The sequence below is a fragment of the Bos indicus genome, chromosome 8, assembly GCF_029378745.1.
Source record: "Bos indicus isolate NIAB-ARS_2022 breed Sahiwal x Tharparkar chromosome 8, NIAB-ARS_B.indTharparkar_mat_pri_1.0, whole genome shotgun sequence".
Classification (NCBI taxonomy): Eukaryota; Metazoa; Chordata; class Mammalia; order Artiodactyla; family Bovidae; genus Bos; species Bos indicus.
Window position 1 is genome coordinate 73521891 of NC_091767.1, and position 25194 is coordinate 73547084.

Consider the following 25194-nt stretch of genomic DNA (forward strand, 5'->3'; position numbering starts at 1 on the left):
TACTGTCTTATACTGGGGAGGAATTAGTTACCTTTGGGAAGAAATCTGGGTGAATTATATTCTAGTTAGTTATGTGGAGCCAATCCTGAAGTCCAGTGTTTGCCACATAGGTTGTATTAAATGAATAGAGGAGAAAAGATTGTAAAAATTGGTCATGTTTCCAAACAAGATAACATGCTTCTTAATGAGAGCTCTAATTGTTGAAACAAACTGGATCAAATGAGAATTCATTTCTGTGCTGTTAACGTGCCAGAATGCTTGACAGCAGGCCCATGACTGTAACAGAGTAGTTTGCTGCTGTGTTTTAACCCCATCTCCCCAACATCTGAAAAAAAAAAAAAAGCAGTGAGTACCTGAAGATTAGAATTAAGAAATCCAAGTGTGTTGGCTAACACACACAGCTTCTTAACTTCCAGAACCTCAGCTGGCCAAATGAGAATCTGTTCCAGGATGTAAATCTGTGTTGTGTCGTCGCTAAGTCGTGTCTGACTCGTTGGCGACCCCATGGACTATAGCCCGCCAGGCTCCTCTGTCCATGGGATTTCCCAGGCAAGAATACTGGAGTGGGTTTCCATGCCCTCCTCTAGGGGATCCTCCCAACCCAGGGATTGAATCCATGTCTCCTGGATTGGCAGATGGATTCTTCACTGCTGTGCCACTGGGCCATGTAGAAATCTTAGTCACGGTCAGTTATTCCAAGGATGAGCGTTAGTTATGTATGTTTATACTTCAGAATTGAGAGTTCAGTTCTTAAAATTTAGTATGTAACTATAGAATGAAAGAGTTAAAATACAAGTCATCTTTAATTTGTGGTAATATTAAGACTATCTGAAAGTTTACATTAAAAAGAGTATTCCAAAGTTTCTCAAAAAGCAGAATAGGAAAATGTCAAAGGGACCCAGGAACCAACCTGAAAAGAGTTCTCAGTGGCCAAATCTGGAACAGTTTGAGCAGCACAATAAATTACATACTATTAGATTATAACCCAAAGTATGACGTTGCTGCTGCTAAGTCGCTTCAGTTGTGTCCGACTCTGTGCGACCCCGTGGACGGCAGCCTACCAGGCTCCCCCGTCCCTGGGTTCTCCAGGCAAGAATACTGGAGTGGGTTGCCATTTCCTTCTCCAATGCGTGAAAGTGAAATCGCTCAATCGTGTCCGACTCTTAGCGACCCCATGGACTGCAGCCTTCCAGGCTCCTCCGTCCATGGGATTTTCCAGGCAAGAGTACCAGAGTGGGGTGCCATTGCCTTCTCCGAAGTATGACATTAATACCTGTAAATTCTTACTGATAAATGATTGGTTGGATAAATAAATGAGGGGGAAGAGACAAATTTCCCAGACAAAAGAATTCTAGATAATTTAGCTGCTCCCCCCTCAAATAGATGGAGCTTAGTTAATGCATATGCACTCAGTCCCTTTAGTGATTTCCTTCTGGAGTACCTTAAGAGGGTGAAGTGACTGGTGGAGAAACTTAGCAAACCATACCTTGGCCAGATGATCTAGATTATCATCAGTAAGTCATGCTGGTAGGATGTCCCCTTGCTATGATGTGATAAAAATGGTATCTCATCTCTGTGATCTTTCTGCCAGTAAGCCCCATAATTGCAGCCTGGCCTTGAGGAAAACACATTGCAGTCACACTTGAGATACTTGCTGCAGAGTACCTGTCTAGTACTCTTCAGAACTGTCAAAGTCATCAAAAATAAGAAACGTCTGATAAATTGTCACAGACCATAAGAAGCTAATTGCAGTGTCCTGGAGCTGAAAAAGAACACTAGGGAAAATCAAATGAAATCTGAGCAAAAGTGTGTACTTTAGTTAATAATCATATTCAAGTGTCAGTTCCTTAGTTTGTGACAAATGTAGCATAGTAATGTAAGATATAAACAGTGGGAGAAACCACCTGAGAGTAGATGGGAACTCTACTGTCTTTGCAGGTCTTCTGTAGATCCAAAATTATGCTAAAATAAACTTACAAAAGCCAAAAAGATCCAGCTCAATTAACTCTTGTGTTAGTCAGCTTTTGTTCTGTGACATTGGAAAAATGGGGAACTTTGCCGCTTTGTGTATATGTATTAAGCAGTCTCTGACTTTGTGTAAAAGTGAGGAAGATGCCATTTCCTGAAGTTGTGTGATGACAGATGACGTGAGAATCTCTGGTGCTTCCCTGCGGCAGCAGTGGCTCATGTTGAGCAGAGCAGCTTCATTGTCTGGGTTCATTCCTATTTCACCATCGAGTAGCTTAGAACTAATTGGAAGTAAATCACTATTGTTAATTAGTTCCACATTAAAGAAGAAATAAGTCTGGGATCAATTTTTGTCCTTGTGTGATCTTCAGTAGAGACACATGGTCCTGGGTAGAGCTATGCAGCTTTTGCAGAAGGGTTGTCCTTTCAGTCTTTAATTTCATATATTAGATGTTTATGCATCCTAATAAAAGCTTGTTATTTTCCTCCAGCCATTATTCTGTTTTCTTCCTTCCTTAAATATGTTGGGTTTAAGTGTCAGAGTACATGCTCTGACATTCTCTGATGAGATCATCTATCCATATTTCTTTGCAGGTAAGAAATCTGAAGTTCATAAGGATTAATTGACTTACTCCTAGTCAAATTATTACTTAATAGCAGAGCTGAGACTGTTTCCCCAGGTATCTTGTTGCTCTTGCTCTTCATGGTTAATGAAGAGCCAGAGCTTGTAGTGAATGTGGAGGAGGATTAGAGCAAAATGTGAAAGGATATTGGCAGAGTAAGAACATTTGATGTTTCTCATATATTCTTTAACATTTTAAATAATATAAAAGCATTAGTGACTATACATTAAAAAATTTGGGGGGGTTATTTCAGTAGGATGACTTCTGGAACTGATCACGTTCCAAAGGAATGAATGTTTTGTGGCTTCTGTTATAAACTATGGAATAGTTTTCTACAGTAATAATTTATACTTTTGTCTACAATGTAGGCAGGTAACCTACATTGTAGATAAAAGTATAAAGTGACTGAACACATAGAGCAAATACCAGCCTTGTGAACAATTTGTATTTTCCCTGTAGGAGATAGAAAATGGTGTCTTATTAAAAAATGTATTTAATTTAATTTGACTGGCTGTTTCCTTATGTTTTACTAGTATTCCTCTTCTGTGAATTGTTCTGCTGCATTGTAAGAACTGTTTCTAAAAATACAAGTGTTTTTCCTAGTCTATTTGGCTTCTATTTATTTATGCAAAAATCACATTTTTCTTTTATTACACTTGTAGATTGTAATCTTCCGGTGTAGCTCTACCTCACCAGAATTCTAATGTGAATTAATGCTTTTTTAAGAAACTTTTCCCTGATGGGGCACATAGGGAAGGGCTGAAGGAACTAGGAGAGGAAGGAAGGTATTTCAGGCAAGGTAGACCACATATCCAGTGTAAAGAAGAGGTAGTGAGGCCTGGGCATAAGTATATATGTGGGAGGTGTAAACATGAGCTTCACTGGAGAATGTGGTGAGTGCTGTGGTCCTTGGAAGTACGTTGGTATGCTTCAGGGAAGGGTTCATATTATGGAGGAGATGGGATGCCACTCAGTACTTCACAGATCTTGCTGTAATCCTTAGAGGACCTTGAAGGTTTTGGAGCAGGAAAGCATTTTGTAACCTGTAAGTAAAACAGAAGAAACACATTTTGGCATGTCTGAGATTCCAGGATTTTGTTGTTTTCTTATGGTACAATTTACATCCTGTGAAATTTATCCTTTATGTACAGTTCTTCAACTTGGTCAACATAAAAAGCAGTTTTATCACTCCAAAGAGTTCCATGTCCCCTTGAAGTCGGCCTCTACCCTCCCTCTATCCCTCTGCTGCTGCTGCTAAGTCGCTTCAGTCGTGTCCGACTCTGTGCGACCCCATAGACGGCAGCCCACTAGGCTCCTCTGTCCCTGGGATTCTCCAGGCAAGAAAACTGGAGTGGGTTGCCATTTCCTTCTTCAGTGCATGAAAGTGAAAGGGAAGTCGCTCAGTCGTGCCTGACTCTGAGTGACCCCATGGACTGCAGCCGACCAGGCTCCTCCGTCCATGGGATTTTCCAGGCAAGAGTACTGGAGTGGGGTGCCATTGCCTTCTCCGCTCTATCCCTCTAGTTGTACCTTTTCCAGAATGTCAGATAAATGGAATCATATAGTGTGCAACCTTTTGAATCTGGCTTCTTTTCGTTAGCATGATGTGTTTTGAATTTTATTCATGTTACTGCTTGTATCTATAATTTGTTCCTTTTTGTTGTGGAGTGGTACTTCATTGTACGGATATATGCCACATATTGTTTATTCATTCACCAGTTGAGAAACATTTGGGTTGTGTCCAGTTTTTGGTGATTACAAATAAAGTTGCTGTAAGCATTTGCATTCAGAATTTTGTATGAATGGTAGTTTTCATTAGACTTGGTAAATATCTAGTGATTGCTGGGTTGCATTGTGTTTGGCAGTGCTGAAAAACTTGTTTCTTCCCACAAAGAGGGTTGCATTCCTACCAGCTATATGGGAGGGTTGCAGTTCCTCAATACCAGCACCAGCCACTGTCAGTTTTTAAATAAAGGTTGTCATTTGAATACTGTGTAGTGCTAACCTCACTACTTTTTTTTACTTTGTAGAGATTAGTCAGTTCGTTTCTATGTTACTGTTACGTGAATGAGAAAATGTATCTGTACCTGGTCTCCTATCTAAGCTCTGGTCAACAATTCCATAATGCTCTGATGGATTTGTTTATGTTGCACCAATAGGATAAAGCATGATTTGTAACTTTTAAAATATATATATTATAGATAACATTCTTTCTCAGTACAATAGATTTTTTTTTTTTTTGTACTGAGGACAGCAAGTACATGTGGACAAACTTTGGAAGGGTATACTGGACTGAAATTTTCTCAGAAGTGGGGTTAAGAGTGAATGATTATCTTTTTTCTTTCTTTCTTTTTTTTTAAACAAAGTAGTAATTTGTGTGATCAAAAAAAAAAAAGTAAATTTTAATTGTAATTCCATTACTGAAATTGATCTTATATATGAATACATCTGATATGTATTTTGCAGTTTGCGTGTTTGCTAAAATATTGTTCATTTATTACTTTATGGTTGTTACTCCTTGTGGTGGGATTTCAGGTTTTTTATTTCAGTTTTTATGTTAGTTTTATAGTGATCCTTGTATCTCTTTTTTTAAAAAAGAACAGTACTATCTTAAATACTTATATACTTGTGTTCCTGTAAATCTTTAAAAATATTTTTATTGCAGTACTGATTTTTGTCCTTGCCCTTAGGGTTTTAAGGTTACTAAGTAGTTGATTAGAACCAGTAGTTACTTATCAGTAGCTAATTTTATTGTGCTTAGACAATGTGGTCTTTAGAATTCCTTAAGGGACTCTATCAGTAAACGTGAGTTTTTTAAATCGCAAAGCTCATTTGAAGAAATAACGTATTTTGTATTGGTATAAATTCTGTATGTGTATCAGTTACATTTTTCATGTGTCTGTCCCTTCTTTTCCCTGCTTTCCTGCCTCCTGCCCCACCTATTTTTAATCTGTCAGGCATGGAAAATGATTTGTCCAGCTTCTGGACAATTATTGTCAACTCTTCTACTCCTGGTAACCCTGAAATATATAAAGTAACAATCTGCGCATAAAGATTTATGACCGTTACATCTTCACTGTACCTTTTATCAAATAAATATAAACATAATATAAACTTTTGTCCTATTGAATTCTTTTTTTATCTAATTTTACCAATGAGTGAAGGCATTATTGGCATTTACTAGTCATAGGCTTGAGTGTACTAGCTGTTCTGAAGTTTTCAGGACAATCTTGAACTAGAAAAAGTTGTTCCATAGTCTTCATGGTTTAGAATATTGTGCCATGTTTGTGGTGTTGAAAAAAACTATTTTCTAAGCCTAAAAACCCAACTGTATTTTTGTTTTTTTTGCATGTGTTTATATACTAAAGTTTACTTTGTAAATTAGGGAAATATTATGCTTTGAAATGTCGGAATTCTTCATGATTTTACAGTCATATCCTAAAAACAAGACTAATTTATTGAGTTGCCACTACTGTGTACCTTTGTAAGTCTGCCTTTATACCTTGGTTTGATTATTCTGCATATAATGTCATCATGCTGGAGGACTTCCATCCTGGTCATTTTTTCAAATATTCCCCAACTTTTCCCCTGGGACTGCAGTGATACGTATGTTGGAACACTAGATCTTCTCTTGCTAGGCAAGTCTTTGTTCTTTTTTCCCCCCTCTGCATCATTTTTTTTTGACTCTTAGGAGACCTTCAAGTTCTTGATCTTTTCTGTTGCAGCATCTAATCTGTTAATCACATTCAATGTATCTTTCATTTCAGATAGTATACTTTTCATTTTAACATGTTCCTTTGTCTTAAACATATGGAGCGTATTTACGACAGCTGTTTTAAAGTCCTTGTCTTCCAGAAATGATTCGTCCATCGTTTTTAGCATTTCTGGTTCTGTTTCTATTGGCTTATTTTGTCACATTTTCCTGCCTTCTTACATTCCTGATGATTTTAGACCCCAGACAATGTGAATTTGCGTTGGTGAGTGTTGGATTTTGTTCTTGCACATAATTATTTGAGATCAATTCTTCAATGTGAAGCTTTGTCAGGATTAATTCAGTTTGGTGCTGACTTGGTCTCTGAGGTGATTCTCTTCTGAGGACTCCACTCGATGCCATGTTAATTACATTTCTCTACTCTGGCTGGTGGCTCAGTTGGTAAAGAAACTGCCTGCAATGCAAGAGACCTGGGCTTGATCCCTGGGTCAGGAAGATCCTTTGGAGAAGGAAATGGCAACCCACTCCAGTATTCTTGCCTGAAAAATCCCATGGACAAAGGAGTCTGAGGGACTATACAGCCCATGGTGTCGCAAGAGTCAGACACAAATTATCGATTAAACCATTGTCAACCAGCCTCCTCTGGCTGAGTGGGATCTCTGTTTATTTTGAGACCTTTTAAGCTTCCTGATAGTTCTTTTGTAGGCCTTGTGGAGTGTTACACCATTACGTGTGTGCGTGCGTGCATGCTCAGTTGCTTCAGTCGTGTCCAATTCTTTGTGGCCCCATGGTCTGTAGCCTGCCAGGCTCCTCTGTCCAAGGGATTCTCCAGGCAAGAATACTGGAGTGGGTTGCCATGCCCTCCTATCCTCAGATCAGTCTTAAACCCTTTAAAGATTCTAAGTGATTTCTGTAGATCCCTTGAACTTTCTCTCTGTTCATTTTCTAGTCATTCCCAGCTAGAGGTTGAATCCAGATGGTCTTGCTTCCCCATGGCCAGAAGCAGAAGACCAATTACAGATTTTTAATTTTGATTTTTCTCTTTCACTTTGAAGTGCTAAAAGTTGCTTCATGTTTTCATTGGGTATTTTTTGGAGACAGTTTATGCAGGTAGCCTTAATGTTCTTTGTTAATGTTTGTTTTTACTGAAATATAACAAAAAGGAAAGAAGACTGATTACCTTGGTAGAGTTTTATAGGTAATTAAGTACTGTTTGCAGAAAGATAAGATTCAGCATATCCAACCTGCTAATAAGCTCGTTTTCTTCCAGACCTGAAAGTTTCATTTGATACCTAGAAGGCCATGCTGGCAGCGGCTCTTGCAGCAAGTCTTTGCTGACACTCACTTTCCCCCCAGAGCAGTCCCTTTTGAGATAATATTCAGAATGTAGAATTTTAAGAAGCAGAGGTTATTCCTAGAATTCTTGTGAACCTCATGTTTTTCTCTGTGAATATTTCAAACCTCTTGTCTTGAGATTTATGCTGTCTCGTGATGCATAAGGCAAATCTGCCTGAATTTTTGGAACTATTTACTGTAACAATGTTTATAGTATTTTCTGAGTTTTAACCTTTTAAATTTTCTTCTCTGTTGCTTGGCTTTAAAGACTAGTCGTATTGAGGGAATTGAGCACAGTGCCCTGCAAGCAGTGTATAAATAGGAGCTGCTTTTATAGGGGCTTTTACTACTGATGTCTCAGTGACAGCACAGTGAGAGTGAAGTAAAGTTTTTGTGAGCAGGTGAATTTGCAAGATAAGATACAGTTTGCATTGTTTTCTGGGTGCAGTAAAGATAAAGTTGAATTTAGGATTAAGTAAAATGTTTCTGATCTGACAATTTTATTGAAAGAACACTGCACATTCCTGTTTCATTTATATATATATTTAACAATAAAAATTCCAAGTCAGCAAAAATTAAAAAACAGAGAGTAAGCCTATTGACAAAAATAACAGAATCAGGTGTGTCAACAGTCAGTGGATGCTTTGTTAACTGTTTCAGGTGAACCTTTGGGGACTGTATAGCAGAAGGTTAAATATACGTGTGAGCAGTTTCTTCCAGTTGATTTCCTCCCCCTCTTTTTAAAATAAAGGGAGCTTCTTTATATATTTACTCAGTCTTTATGTCTTAGAATTCATTTTATAATGCTTACAATATTCCTTCTTTGGTTCTTTTAAACATTTACTAAATCTTTTCTTGGTTAGCTGTTTACCTGTTTTAATAACATTTTGCTTATAAACCTCTTTAAAGGGTACAATTTAGACTCTGGATCACCCAGTCCCTGGAGTATAGCAGGTGCTGGAAAAATGCTTAGTTTTATTGTAGGGCCAGACCAGTAATTGTAATGAGATCATTAGTAAATAGTGTAAAGTTGATGTAGTTTGACCTTAAATGTTTTTTTGAACACAGGCACTTTGGCAGTGAAAAAGAAGCAGTAAACTGAACACTTATATTATTTATTTATTCATCATCCAGTGGCTTACAGGATTTTATGCTGCCTCCTTATACGTAATGATTGTTCACACCTGCTAAATTTGAATCCTGGCTTTGACACTTGACAGAGGTGTGAAAGGCAAGTTATTTAATGCCTCAGTGCTTTTGTACACTCTCCTATTAATTGAAAGTGCTGTCTCTATCATAGTGGCATTATAAGGATTAAATGAGAATATATATATAAATGCTCATTTAATACAGTGCTTGGCATATTATAGTTGAATCTTTCTGTAAATAGAGTGTGCTTTGACACTGGTTATTCGGGTCTCTGTCCCCACATAAATCATATTTGTTCTTTTAATGTTAATATTCATTTATTCTTGCTCGGAGAATCCAAAGGACAGAGGAGCCTGGAGGGCTACAGTTCATGGGGTCACAAAGAGTTGGACACGACTGAAGCGACTTAGCACAGCATTCAGTCGTATTAATATACTTGAACTGTGGTTGACAAGCATCTTCTATAAAGGACCAGGTAGTAAATATTTTCAGTCTGTCTCAACTATTCAGCCCTGCTGTTGTCAATTGAAAGCAGCCAAAGACAATATATAAACAAATGGGCGTGGCTGGGTTCCAATAAGACATTCTTTACAAAAATAGCTGGCGGGCCATAATTTTCCAACCTAGGTACTAGAGATTGCGTTTATATCTCCTCATTATTGGATGTTTGAAATACGTTCGTCTTATTTCATTATAGACACATCTCAGATATTCAGGATGTGGCTCTAGATGACTGCAGTAAATAGAGTCACATGAATTGTTCGGTTTCCCAGCACATATAAAAGTTGTTTACACTGTACTGTAGTCTCTTAAGTGTGAGATAGAGTTATGTCCCCAAAAATGTACATATCTTAGTTGGAAAAATATTGCTAAAAAAAAAATGTTAACTACCATCTGAGTCTTCAGCAGATAGTCTTTTTGCAGTATAATATTTATGACCACTGGATCACAGATCACTGTTAAAAGCATAATAATGAAAATGTTTGGCATATTGAGAGAATTGCCAAAATGAGACACAGAGATATTAAGTGAGCAAATGCTGTTGGAAAAGTAGCTTTGATAGACTTTGTCTACACAGGATTGCCTCCAATTTGTTAAAAACATAGTATCTATGAAGTACAGTAAAGGGAAATACAATAAATGAAGTATGCCTGTATATAGGTAATTCACCTATAACCATGTTGGTGCTAATTTTAATTGGTTTCTTTCAGATAATTTGTTTGAACTGTAGTCCTCAAGTGGAATTATAAAATCACTGAGTAACCCATAAAGTGTCTTACAGTGCAAGAGTTGACGTATTTAGAGAATGTCAGAGCTAATAATAATTTGAACACTTAATATATAGTAATTATTGTTAATTACTACCATTTATGCATATATATTGTCTATTAATTTTCCATCATGAGATTTTTATGTTGAGTGAGTTGTATTTTTTAACCATTGACTGGCTGTCTCTGTCCTTTTCCACTGATTAGAGTACATAAGAAGTAGAGAAGGTGAGTAACAAGGGAAAGGTGTGGTGTGCCTGATGAAGTAAAGACAGACCAGAAATAGTGTTGTCATCCCCACCACCACCACTTAACCATTCTTGCCCCCAAAAGAAAGCAATCATATCATCTTCTTAGGATGAAACCTGGATGCTGATGGTTTAGGAAAAAAGGGTTGAAGAAATTGAGTTCCATTTTATATAACACATTATAAATTTATTGGTTTTTATTAATACTATGTAGAATTTCACATCAAAGGTCGAGAACACTGTGGTTAAGTTTTCTTGCCAGCAGTCAGATTGTGCCTTTCAAGCCTTGTCTTTAAGGTGCCTAGAATGCTGTGTGTTGACTGGATGCACAGTAGAGGGTCCTTGACTGATGTTCTCATCCAGAGTCCTTCCTTTTCATTAACTGTATTTGAATGTTCTTTTATATGATATTAAACAGGCACTGTTTTTTCATTGTGAAAAAGCATTTGTACTGGTCATAGGAAGGATTCTTAGGAATCCTTTATGAGAACAGACATAATTGATGTGTTATACTGGACCCTGCCTCGAGTTCAGTAACGTGACTCTTAACGGTGAGGTTAGTGTCCTTGTCTTTTTAAAGTATGTGATAGTTATTTTAATCTCAAGAGTAAAGTATTAGCAAATTTTCAAGGCTTTCATTAATACTTTGTTTTAAGAATAGTGTGCAGGAATCTGAATTTTCATGAAGTACATTCATATTTTCAGCCTGCTCCTTGAGGTAACAATCTGGGTGTGTGCGTACACAGTAGTTTTATTTTACCTGTTTAAAGTTTCAGGATTCTCTTAGCTTCAGCATTCTTGTCTTTTAAAAGTCAGTGTCCACTCTGTAATGTTTTAGACCTAGACTCTCCAGTACTGTAGCCCCTAGCCATATATGGCTAAAGTTAAAAATTCAGGAGCCACACGTGGCTCGTAGTTACTGTATTGAATAGCACGGATATAGGACCCCTCTATGGTAACAGATTTCTGCTGAACAGTGCTATTGTGCAAACAGTGCTATTCCTGCAGTCATCTACTGTGTAATTTTTTTTTTAATGGTATAGAAATCAGAGCAATGAAGAATATTTTCTAGAAGCAGGGTTATTGTTATTTTCAAAAACACGAGATAGCAGTACTTGACCAGTCTCATGGAGAATCTCATGGATTGGTGGGCTACAGTCCATGGGGTTGCAGAGAGTCGGACACAACTGAGCGACTTCACTCACTCACTCACTCACTCATCTGGGTATCGCTCCTCACGAAATGGGAGCACTGTTTTTAGAGCCATGCTTCCTTATCTTTTCCACATTGTGGCATACTTGAGAGCAAAAATGTTTCTATGGCACTCTGAGGTCAAGTGTGGGCTCCAGGCTGAAAGTCTTAGGTTTGGGTGGTTGCAAACCCATATCCCCTTCCTGGCATACTAGTGTGCTGCAGAGAGGCACATACAGCTCAAAGCTCAGTTTCATAGCGTACTCCTTAATGGATTCCTGGATAAAATTCCTCTTGGACTGTAAAGCAGGATTTGATTTTATTCTCCCTGTTACTCATCCTTTTTATATGTCATATTCCCAAGAAGACCTTGTGAGATCTAGGCATTTTACAACTGAGAACAACTTTGAAAGCATTCACACACTTGGAGATTTAATAGGTGCTTCTGTACTTAGTGGCTCTCTCACTTTACGTATGGATGGCCAAGCCGGCAGAAGTCATGGTGTGTCATTTCTCCTTTATTTGATAGGAGGGAGGAAGGAACACCATGACATGTACCTATTTAATTTCACCATACAAGTCATGAAAATAATTTACCTATCTGAGATATGACCATATTAAATACATGCAGTAAAAAAATTATAGTGAGGAAGCCATGAATCTGCATACCTCTCCCCCAGATAAAATTCTACTCTACTATTCACCTAAGCATCAGTGGCTTAGTTAGCTATTTCTAAAATGTTATGTTTGTTCATTGGCTTTTGGCAAGATAAATAGTCACAAAACAATAGTGCCTTGAAAATAGCTGAAATGAGAAAATTATTTGCCTTTCTCTCTGTATTTCCCACCCTCAAGGATTTAATGTGGGTTGACTTTTATGGTGTAAATCTTTGGCTCTTGTCGTTTCCTGACAGTCAGCCTCTCGCTTTAGGTCAGTTGTTTCTAGGGTTCCTCAGCCTGTATGACTTCCTGTTACTCCATTGAGTGAACTGGATAATGAATCTGGATTTTGGTATAAAGTGTGAGCATTTCACCAAGCCAAGAGTATATCCTGGAGTCCAGAGGTCAGGAGTTTTTGGTATAGCATGAGTTTTTAGCCAAATTAACTAGTTCATTTCATGGGAAATACAAAGTATGAATGCTGTAGGGGAAACTGGCTGAGTTGGATTTAAAAGAACAGGAGAACGTTTGCATCTCCAAAGTGGTGCCTGTCTGAGGGATTTGAATTTAAAGATAATTTTTACTATGTATGGGAGTTTTTTTCCCCCTTATTCCCTGATTTTATAATCTGACCTACAAGTAACATGCAGCCATTTGCTCTGTCAAATAGTTAGCCCCTGCTTATTTTCTCTCTGTAACTGTACTATAATGTGCTTTTAGTGCAAAGACTGTGTGATTTTAATCCCTTATTATACTCAATACAGAAATAAATACAGAGCACCTAATAGAATGGCTTTTAAGTACTGGTTGATGTAGGGCTTTATAGAGTAAATAGTACAATATATTCAGTTTTACATCTTGGTGTTACATATGCATGTAGCATAAACACTAGATTTATTCCTTCCTCCTGATAGCACCAACCATGGTGGGTTGTTTGGGCCAAAGGTTTTAAGCTGGAGATGGGGTGCTGTCCAAGACCTTTTGAAATTACATGCAAATTTTTGTGTGTACTTAAATGTGTACAGTTCCTTGGGAGAGTGTGTATAACTTTGAGTACATTCTCAGAGAGTTCCAAAAAGATAAAGTGCCTTGGACCTAGACAGTGGAGGAAGCAAAGAAAGCTTTGCAAAATCAAGCTCAACTTGGAAAAAATCACTGAAATGAAAATGATAAAATGCAGTGCTGGTCAGTTTATTGATGTGCTACATTGGTCAGTAAGTTTTAAAATTTAAAGTATATAATGTTCTTTATTATATAAGTGAAGTTGCTCACTGTAGCCTACCAGGATCCTCCATCCATGGGATTTTCCAGGCAAGAATACTGGAGTGGGTTGCCATTTCCTTCTCCATTATTATATAAAGTCACTTTTAAAATTCTTACAGTGATCTAATGTTGGCAAGAAAACGACCCTTCTCCCATAGTAAGAGTTTGATTTTTTATGTAACATGCGTTTGATGGATGTTACATAAAATTTAGCATAATGCTTAGTAGTGAAGAACTTGTAACAGTGGGGAATTGTGTAGTGTGATTGCTTTATCTTAATGCCCAATTCTGTAACTTAGATTTTTTTCTTTAGGAAAATGACTGGTGTCAAAAAGCAAGGAAAAAAACCTGATAATTTTATTTGAACTTGACTGTGAAATTAGCACCGACTTTGAGTGTAACATGACTGATTCTAGTAGCCCCTGCTGTGTCTATGTGTGGGAACCACAAGAAGAGCTGTGCATTTTGAAGGTGCATAGCACAAAGCATTGCTAGTATAAGTGTGTTCTATTTACAAACATTTGTTTGAGGCCATAATTTGAATTTATTTATTTATGATTGTTAAAGTTCTATCTGAAATTATTTTTGCATTTAAAGAATTTCCCCATTTTAGTTATATCTGTCTTAATTTTACAGTCCTTTGGGTTTGTGTATATCAGCTTATCAGAAGTATATAAGAAAAAATTAGCACAATAATTATTAACATTTAATGTGCTATCATGGAATGTTTCATGAATTGTTGATTTCTTTATATTCATGAATTTAGTGAATTATTAATAAAGCACTGATATTTTTTGTTACGTGCCTGTTTTTTTAAAAAATAGTGTCATTGGTTTACTTTGGGAAGAGTTTTGTGGGGGGAGTGAACCAAATATTCATGACTCAAAATTTCATGAAAGAACTTTAGATTTACTTTATTTCTGAGGGCAGGTTGATATATAGACTTGGAATATATTAGGAAAACATGCTGAGTTCTTACTAAGAAACTCTTTCGTGAGTTGGGAGAGAAGAACTAATGTCTTTTTTGTTTGTTTCAATTATACAGCAGATATAATTTCTACAGTAGAATTTAATCATTCTGGAGAGTTACTAGCAACCGGAGATAAAGGTGGTAGAGTTGTCATCTTTCAGCAGGAGCAGGAGGTAAGTGTTTAAAGTTTGGTATCTAAATTTCAGTTTGCTCTTGGGACTGGAGCTTATGCTGGAGAATCTCATCAGAGGATGTTGGCAAATTTTTCTTTAAAAATTTGTTGTATATCAAGCAGAATATTGAATGTGTAAGTAGCTCTAGTTCTCTTAGCTTTGTGTGTCTGTGTACATGTGTGTGTTGTTTTGATTTAATTGTGAAAGGATTTGGTTAGAGAAAGGAGTGAGAAGTGTGTTATACAAGATTTTAATTGATTTTACAGCCTTGGCCCTCACTTTTTTTTCTCCTAAAATTCCATAAAGTAAAATTGTTTTGACCTCTTCTCAGTGAATAATTTTCCTTGTGTAATTAGGGGTGGGAGCCTGGTTTAAAGGAAAAAACTGCTCAACTATTTTGATATCAGTTTATACTAATACAATTACTGCAATTTAAGTATAAAGGTTTTAAATGATAGTTGCATGTATACACATGTAATGTACGTAATTTATAAGCTTAGTTACCCTTCTTTAAAGTGGATTTGAAAATTGTTTTCCTTTCTCTTTGAAGAAAGGGATTTCTCATTGCAGAATCTGTGATTAAAGTAGGGTTGGTTTGGTTTTGTGTACAACATAGGCACACTTCTAAATCTGATTGACTAGATTTCTCACTAAAATTTTATACTAAACAAGATTTGTCACACTAGATTTTCCCTTAGTCTCCCTCTACATTTGTAGATCAAAGCTAATTTATCATTTGCTTCCAAACATTCTGTCCCTGTCTATACTATCTTCAAAAAGAGTTGAAAGTACTGTGGATAAAATGCAGGGTTTTATGAACAGATGTCTAAATCATAACACAGAGTTAGCTTTTAAAGGATTGTGAAATTCCTTAAATAAGCAAGAATCTAGTAATAATACTACTACTTTGCACTTCTATAGCGCCTTTGACCTGAGGATCTCAAAGTGCTTTACAAACACTAATGAATTAATCCTCACAACACCCAGTGAGGTAGGTAATTTAATTTTAAAAGAAATGATTAATAGTGTCTGATTAGAAGGTGCACAAGCACTAAATATGTCTCCTTTTATTATTTTTCTTTTTGGTTGGAAGGAAATATGAAAATAAGACTCAAGGTTTTCTTGGCAAAGGATGTTTTTGTGGGAAGTGGGGGCAAAATCAGTTTTCTGTTCTGTTTTCAAGCAGCTAAAAACTTGACCATAACAATCTAGGAAAACTTGGAGTCGAAATAGAGCCTTACAGATCATTATAGTTTACCTTTATTTCCAAATGAGAAAGCAGATTGTTAAGAGATCACTTGATTATCCAGACTCACAACCAGAACCCAGAACTTCCAGCATGTCCCCTCTCGGTGCACTCCAGTGCCTTTCAGGTTAAGTCACCAAAATGTGAGTGTTAATGTTGTTCTTTAGAAGTTAGAGCTGGATTTCCTATAGACATTCTCTGCCCTTCTGTGGTTTGGTTTGGTTTTTTACTGAAAATTAATGACATTCTATATATTTTTGTTTTAAAAACAAAAGGTGTTTGGAGATAAACATTTAAATTTAAGTTTGCTTCCCAAGCATTTCCATCTTGAAGGGCTTTACATTGTGGGTTTCTGAGCCTACATTTTTAATGGGGGCTTTGTGTTGTTTTAAAGTATAAATTGTCATTCTTAACTGCATGTAAGTGTTCAAGACAGAAATCCATTATCTAGAACTTCAGATTAGTAGTATGTCTTTTGAGAATTACTTAGTGTAAATTTCAGTGTATTTTTTAGTGATAAATAATAAAGATGATAATTATTCTCCTTCTTGAAATTGATGTTGTTAATGTTAATTTGATGCATTTCACTCAATATATTTTCTACATTTTTAAAGCCCTTATTCTGGAGCTTCTAACATTATGCTGTCTTCAGGACATTCAGTACCTATGTTAATTATAAATGTATGTGCCTTGTATCAGTAGCTAACATATTTAGGTTAGATTTTATGAGTTCATAGCTAAATGTCTGTAAAATAGTGTTAAAGTTTGAAACTTGGAAGTGAACTTAGAGATAGTCTTTTTCTAATGTTTAGGTAAATTTCAGCAAAAGTTTACATAAAGTTACATTGCTCAGTTTAATAGCAAAGGCCTGGGATTAGAACTTGGATCCCTAAATTTCAGTAGCTTCTTCTAAACACCACAGCTATTATACATACATTCCAGGGTACGCTGACACTTAACAAGTGAGCAGTTTTAAGAACCTGCTAGTTCTCTTTGCAAAATACAATGATGTTTGAACTGTTGTGTCTACAGTGGCAGGGTTCCTTGCTAAAATTCACTTGACTGGAGACTTAAATATTTCCACTCACTCCTTTTATAGACCTTACTTAATTAAGAAGAAAAGGTCATGCTACAGTAGCAGTGAACCTTGCACATCAGACTTTGATGGCTTTATCCCACCTTTCTGTCTCACTTTATTCTTAAGGTGTGGCAGGTCCCCTTCCTGTCATCTTGTCGGGCACACTTTGCTGCCTGTCCATCTGTTCCCCAGGCAAAGAAACTGGGTGCTCATTTACAAGATTTTCATTTGGTTCAAGTGTATTTCAGCCTGGTGATTCTGTAGCATGGTCTACTGTTTTGTGTGTGTGTGTGTGTTTTAAACTAACATGTTTGAATGATTTTCTTTTTGACAGAATCTCTGATAGAAGCAGGGCATGTAGGGAAATTGAGGCACAGGGTAGATCGAGTTTCCAGGAGGCATCACACCCATCACACAGTCAGAGTCCAGACTTTGGAGTTTCACCCAGTGCTCTGTGTAGTGTGTCCTGAAATAAGGCACCCATCTTGCTGATTTTCACAGCTTGTGTGTATTAGGTTGGTACAAAGTGTGGTTTCAGACAGTGAATTTTAAATCATAACTAGGGTCATACACATATTCATTAATCAAAATAGGAACCACTACAGTCAACACATTTTTGCCAAATAAGAATGTTTATTCCTGTAGTATAAAAATCCATACTTGAGCATTTGACGAACTCTTGGAAAGCATTTTCTGCCTCCTGCTGGTTGTGGAAGCAGTTTCCCTGCAAAAACTTGTCGAGTTGCTTAAAGAAGTGGTTGGTTGGCTGGCAAGGGATCATGTGAATATGGCAGATGAGGCAAAACTTTGTAGCCCAGTTTGTTCAACTTTTGAAGCTTTGTGTTTTGGAGAAGAATTGGGCCCTTTCTGTTGATCAATGCCAACTGCAAGTGTTGAAGTTTTTGATGCATCTCATTGGTTTGCTGAGCATACTTCTCAGGTGTAATCATTTCATCAGGATTCAGAAAGCTGTAGTAGATCAGACCAACAGTAGACCACCAGTGACCATTACCTTTTTTTGGTGCAAGTTTGGCTTTGGAAAGTGTTTTGGAGCTTCTGCTTGGTCCAGCCACTGCCAGTTTTCATATACAGTCCCCTTTTTGTCGCATGTCACAATCTGATTGAGAAATGGTTTGTTGTTGTTGTGTAGAATAAAAGGAGACAACACTTCAAAACAACTATTTTTGGTCAGCTCATAAGGTACCCACTTACCTAGCTTTTTCATCTTTCCAATTTGCTTCAAATACTGAATGACCATAGAATGCTCCATGTTAAGTAAGTTCTTCTACAGCTTCTCATGTAGTTGTAAGAGGATCAGCTTTGATGATGACTCTCAATTAATTGGTTATTGTCAGCGTCCCATGGCCAGCCACTGTGCTCTTCATCTTCAAGGCTCTTGTCTCGTTTGCAGGACTTGTTGAACCACTACTGTACTGTATATTCGTTAGCAGTTCCTAGGCCAAATGTGCTGTTGATGCTGCGAGTTGTCTCCACTTCTTTATGACCCATTTTGAACTCAAAAAAGTAGCTCGAATTTGCCTTTTGTCTGACATCATTTCCATAGTCTAAAGTAAATATAAACACCTAGTAATAAATCATTAGCAGAAAAAAACATAAAGTAGGAAATGCACATTAAAATGCTATATAACATAACCACATTTATTTACAGATGTATCCCAAAGAAAGGCAATGCCAAAGAATGTTCAAGCTACCGCACAATTGCACTCATCTTGCACGCTAGCAAAATAGTGCTTAAAATTCTCTAAGTCAGGCTTCCACAGTACATGAAGCAAGAACTTCTAGATGTTCACGCTGGATTTAGAAAAGGCAGAGGAACCAGAGATCAAATTGCCAACATCCATCGGGTCATAGAAAAAAAAAGAGAGTTACAGAAAAACTTCTGCTTTATTGATTACGCCAAAGCCTTTGACTGTGTAGATCACAACAAACTGGAAAATTCTTCAAGAGATGGGAATACCAGACCACCTGACCTGCCTCCTGAGAAATCTGTATGCAGGTCAAGAAGCAACAATTAGAACTGGATACGGAACAGTGGACTGGTTCCAGATCAGAAAAGGAGTACATCAAGGCTGTATATTGTCACCCTGTTTATTTAACTTATATGCAGTATACGGCATTCGAAATGCTGGGCTGGATGAAGCACAAGCTGGAATCAAGATTGCCAAGAGAAATATCAATAACCTCAGATATGCAGATGACACCACCCTTATGGCAGAAAGTGAAGAAGAACTAAAGAGCCTCTTAATGAAAGTGAAAGAGGAGAGAGCAAAAGTTGGCTTAAAGCTTAACATTCAGAAAAAGATCATGGCATCTGGTCTCATCACTTCATGGCAAGTGGATGGGGAAACAATGGAAACAGTGACAGACTTTATTTTGGGGGGCTCCAAAAGCATCGCAGATGGTGACTGCAGCCATGAAATCAAAAGACGCTTACTCCTTGGAAAAAAAGCTATGACAAACCTAGCACCACATTAAAAAGCAGAGACATTACTTTGCTGATAAAGGTTCATCTAGGTAAAGCTATGGTTTTTCCAGTAGTCGTGTATGGTCATGAGCGTTGGACCATAAAGAAAGCTGAGTGCCAAAGAATTGATGCTTTTGAACTGTGGTGTTGAGAAGACTCTTGAGAGTCCCTTGGACTGCAAGGAGATGAAATCAGTCAGTCCTAAAGGAAATCAGTCCTGAGTGTTCACTGGAAGGACTGATGGTGAAGCTCCAGTAGTTTGGCCACCTGATGTGAAGAACTGACTCATTGGAAAAGATCCTGATGCTGGGAAAGATTGAAGGCAGGAGGGGAAGGGGATGACAGAGGCTGAGATGGTTGGATGGCATCACCAACTCGATGGACATGAGTTTGAGTAGGCTGCAGGAGTTGGTAATGGACAGGGAAGCCTGGTGTGCTGCAGTCCATGGGGTTGCAAAGAGTCTGACACAACTGAGGGACTGAACTGAATTGACTGCAATATCAAAACAGCAAAGTTCAACAGGTGCAAAACTGCAGTTACTTTTGTAACAGCTTAAATAATAGCTTTTGACATCAAAGTGGATGGGGCAGTATTCTTTCTGATGATGGTAATGTGGAGGGAGAGCCCAAGCAGCTGTCAGACTGTGGTGTTCCATACTTTTTAAGGAATCTTTATTTCTATGGGTGCTCACAGGAGGTGGTCAGCACTTGTTGAAGTAACTGGTTTCCTGTTGGCTTTGGATTGCTCAGACCTTCTTCTGGTTTCTCTGAGGCTTTTTGATACATATAAGCTAAAATGTTGGGGGAGGGTTAATATTTTTAATAGACAGTTAAGGAGAAAGGTGAACAAAAAGGTTGTTCTTACTGATTTTTCTGGATTGTTATGCAGCCTTTGTTCTCTGTTTTCTACCACTGCTGGTTACTTACTAGGATTTCTTTCTCACTTTTCTGTTCTTAATGTAGTGTTCCTAAAACTTAACACGGTTTAGGTTTCCCTGGTGGCTCAGCTGGTAGAGAATCTGCCTGCAATGCAGGAGACTTGGGTTTGATCCCTGGGTTGGGAAGATTCCCCTGGAGAAGGGAAAGGCTACCCACTCCAATATTCTGGCCTGGAGAATTCCATGGACTGTCCATGGGGTCACAAAGAGTCGGACTTGACTGAGCGACTTTGACTTAACTAACATGGTTTAGAAGAAACCTTTAGCATGTTTATCTCAAAAGATGGATAGTATTGTTTATATGTTTGTATTCCCTTTCTACATTATTTGGAAAGACTAGAATGAGACTCAACCGCACGGTATTGTTTAATAGAATTTAATATCATATATACAAAGGGCTTGGTTTAGTGTATTCATTAAAGTGAAGGGATAGAACCTGCTGTTTTAGGGTGACAGGGTAGCATTCTCTTGGGAGTTGAGTAGTATGGGGGCCCTAGATTTGCAACTCCTGGCAATGCAATTTGCTTTTACCAATAAAGAAATGGAGGAGCTCAGACAGATTACTGGTCAGAAGTGGTACAGTTAACAAAGAAGTGAACTCTTACTCTAGAACCCTTGCTGTTGCTCCCGATTCCCTGCCCATTGCATTCCCTTTTCTGACCCGGGTTTAGCAACAACAGTTGATGTGCCACACTCTCTGCCAAGCTCCCTAAATCTTATTAATCTTCACAGTAAAGTAATGGAGATGTTATGCTTAACTTACTACATCTCAATTTATTACAGATTTATAAGTGAATTGAGACCTAAGTTAAATGCCTTTTCTAAGATCACACAGCTAGTCAAGTGGGTTAAAAAAAGAAAAGCTAATTCGGTATAAATTGGGATGAATATCCACAATGAAAAACAAGTCTTAACTCCTCTAAGTAATGAATCTTATAAATCAAGAAAATCCGTTTCATTTATAGTAATGAGAAAAGACTTGGTCCTCAGACTTTTTAATAATAGCCATTAAGGAATGATGTCCTCTCTGTAGAAGTTTAGTGACAGAAAAGTTGGAGTTTGGAAGCCTCGAGAGTTTAGAGACCTGGGCTCTAGTCCTCATTCATATCCATTAACTTGTCCAAGCACCTCTCTTGTTCAGCCATCTGTTCTCCAGATTCCTAGTTTCAGTTTACCTCTTAATATTCCCAGTAATTAAAATTGCTCTATGCCTTTTATTCTGTGTCATGGTTTAGAACTAAAATATCCTGGGTAGTTGGTCCCGTCACTTCATAGGAAATAGATGGGGAAACAGTGGAAACAATGTCAGACTTTATTTTGGGGGGCTCCAAAATCACTGCAGATGGTGACTGCAGCCATGAAATTAAAAGATGCTTACTCCTTGGAAGGAAAGTTATGACCAACCTAGATAGCATATTGAAAAGCAGAGACATTACTTTGCCAACAAAGATCTGTCTAGTTAAGGCTATGGTTTTTCCAGTGGTCATGTATGGATGTGAGAGTTGGACTGTGAAGAAAGCTGAACGCCGAAGAATTGATGCTTTTGAACTGTGGTGCTGGAGAAGACTCTTAGAGTCCTTTGGACTGCAAGGAGATCCAACCAGTCCATTCTGAAGGAGATCAGTCTTGGGTTTTCTTTGGAAGGACTGATGCTGAAGTCCTTACTTACTCCAATACTTTGGCCACCTCATGCGAAGGATTGACTTACTGGAAAAGACCCTGATGCTGGGAGGGATTGGGGGCAGGAGGAAAAGGGGACAACAGAGGATGAGATGGCTGGATGGCATCACCGACTTGATGGACATGAGTTTGGATAAACTCCAGGAGTTGGTGATGGACAGGGAGGCCTGGCATGCTGCGATTCATGGGGTCGCAAAGAGTCAGACACAACTGAGTGACTGAACTGAACTGATACAGTCTGAATCATAGCACTTTAACCTTTTTAGATTTTATAACATTTTAAAGCATTACATTTAACCCTTTGAACAACATGGAGTTAATCCCTGTATAATTTATGGTCAGCCCTCTGCATTCCCTGATACATAGTACAGTTGTATTTACTATTAAAAATACACATGTAAAAGCAGTCCTGCACTGTTCAGGGATCAACTGTATTAACTGTAACTTACACATTCCCATGGTTGGTTGAATCCACAATATAGAGGACCAAATACAAGTTGTACCTGGACTTCCCACTGTGCAGAAACTTGGCATCATAACCCCTATGTTAATACATCTTTGCGTACCTTGTTTTTCATTAGGGTATACTTTGAAGTGGAATTGTTGAGTACATCTTTTAAGGCTTTCAATAAGTATTGACAGATTATTCTCCAGAAAAGCTGTGTAAATTTATACTTCTCCCTGTAGTGTATAATTTTTGTCCATATTCTCATCTTTAAAGCAATGACCATTATCATTTTTTAAATTCTTCACCGGTTTAAAGGCAAAACATTATTCTTTAATTTTGCGTAGTAGTGATGAGTAGTTATATATTTGCTGACCATTTTTTAGCTAAGCTACCAACTGTTGACCTTTTCATCTCTCAAGGGGAAGAGTGTTAATATTTTTACTAATTATTTTTAAGGACTTGAAAAGATAGTAACATTTTTTACACATGAAAGGTAGTAACCTTGTCTTACGATGCACTTTTCTCCCTAGTGTGCTTTTTTTTTTTAACTTTTAAATATTTTTCTTCTTACCTTGTCAGAAGTCAACCTTTCTCTGCTCTTTGCTTTCACTTTTGTATTTAGAAGCGCCTTTTCACTTGAGAATTATATAGAAATTCACTACTGTACTTTCTCTTAGCTTCTTTTATGTACTTTTTTTTTTTTTAAAGAAAGATTTAATAAAGATTTAAATATCAAGTAGACAACTTCTAAATTTCACTTTGTCACCCACACTGAATTGGAATTGAAGAATGGCTCCCTCTGAAATTTATTTTTGTTTAAGAAATGAAGTTCTAATTCTCTTTCCAAATGTTTGTTTGGCTCTAACACCATTGGATTTTACTGCTGTTTTCTGTTTTGGTTGGTTGAATCTCAGGGGCATACTTGAGTTCGTGACACTGCCACTGGAGGTCATGGCCAGGCCCTTTATTTAAGTAAACCTGCATATAGGTGTGCAGTAGTGCACACATGAACTTTGATTTGCATAACGTGCTGCCATTCACCTCTCACTTCATAGATAACTGTTTGAATGTGTTTTTGTAATTTTCGTTTTGTTTTTGTGTACTGAACTGTATTTATTTGTGGCAAAATATAACATTCAACTTCCCAGCAGTTTCCATGTGTACAGCACAGTCTTGCCAACCACATGCACATTACTGTGCAGCAAAACCCCCAGAATAACTGGAACCCTGTACTCAAGGAACAGCAGCTTCCTGCCCCCCTCCAGTCCCTGGCTGTCACCATTCTACTTCCTGTTCTGTGAGGTTGACTGCTTTAGATAATCCATATATGTAAGTGGAATTGTGCAGTATTTATCATTAATGACTGGCTTTATTTTTTTTTTTAGCATAATGTCCTTAAGGTTCATCCATGTTGTAGCCTATGAGAGGAGTTCATTTATTTTTTTAGGCTGAATAATTTATATGTATATACACATGTGTGGGCACATACCCACCTACCACATTTTCTTTATTCACTTATCCGTCAGTGGACATTTAGATTATTTCTACCTCTTAGCTATTGTGAATAATGTCTTTTGAGATTCCTTTTTTACTTCTTTTGGATATATACCCAGATTGCCAGATCATCCAGTAGTTCCTTTTTTTTTTCCCCTCGATGTGGCATACGGGATCTTAGTTCCCAACCAGGGATTGAACCCATGGCCCTTGTAGTGGAAGCATAGTCTTAACCTCTGCAGTGCCAGGGAAGTCCCTATTATTTATATTTTTGAGGAACCCCCATACTATTTTCAAAGTGGCCACACAATTTGTATGCTATTTTGTTTGTTTGTTTGTTTGTTTTTAACTCTGTTGAAATATACACAGAAAAATGCACAAAACACTAGTGGATTATCACGCAGCAGATACTTCAGTCAGGAGCTAGAACTTCCCCACTTCCATCAACCCTCCTCATTCCCCTTCCAAGCCACTCCTTTCTCTTTCCTCTTCATAAGTCTTTTAACACTTAGTTTGGCCTGTAGTTTTAGAACTTTTTATAAATGGAATCTACAGTAAGCATTCTGTGTCTGGCCTTTTTGCTCAGTTTTTGTTGGTGTAATAATTTGTTCTCTTTCATTACTGTATTGTGGTCTTCTGTATTACTGTACCATAATCTATCCATTCTGTTACAGATGTGGATGTTTTGGTTGGTTCAGTTTGTGGCTGGCTATAAAGAATAAAAAGTTGTAAGACAACATAGTAAAAAGTTAAAAAAAAAAAAGCATAGTAAAAAGGGAAGCCTGGTGTGCTGCAGTCCATGGGGTCGCAAAGAGTCGGACACGACTGAGCGACTGAACAACAATACTAAAAAGTGGTTCTGCCCATTTTATTCTCATGAACAATGTATGAAAATTCTGGCTCTTCCACATCTTTGCCAATGCTTTGTCCTTAATTTTATAACTTAAGCATTTTGAGATTATGAGGGTGTCTTGTTATAGTTTTAATTTGTACTTTCTTGAATAATACTGAGGTTCAGCATCTTTTTATGGGTTTATGGGCCATTGGATGTCATCTTTTGTGAAGTACCTACTAAAATTTCTTGCACTTTTTTCTACCGGATTGTCTGTCGTTTTTCTCAGTGATGTGTAGGCTTAGCACCTTTTGAATATTAACCCTTTGTCAGTTGTATTTGTTGGAAGTATCTCCCATTCTATGACTTACCTTTTTATTTTTCGGAATGATATCTTTTGATAAGTAGAGGTTATTAATATAATTCAGTTTAT

At 37.5% G+C, this 25194-nt stretch overlaps 1 protein-coding gene across 1 annotated transcript in view; it reads left to right on the forward strand.

Moving 5' to 3' along the window:
- PPP2R2A (protein phosphatase 2 regulatory subunit Balpha) overlaps window positions 1-25194 on the forward strand; it is an 81676-nt gene that overhangs the window by 36446 nt on the left and 20036 nt on the right. The window contains exon 3 of the mRNA XM_019966381.2: window positions 14463-14560. Within this exon, the coding sequence (XP_019821940.1) occupies window positions 14463-14560 (98 nt within the window). The remainder of the gene's footprint in view (window positions 1-14462; window positions 14561-25194) is intronic.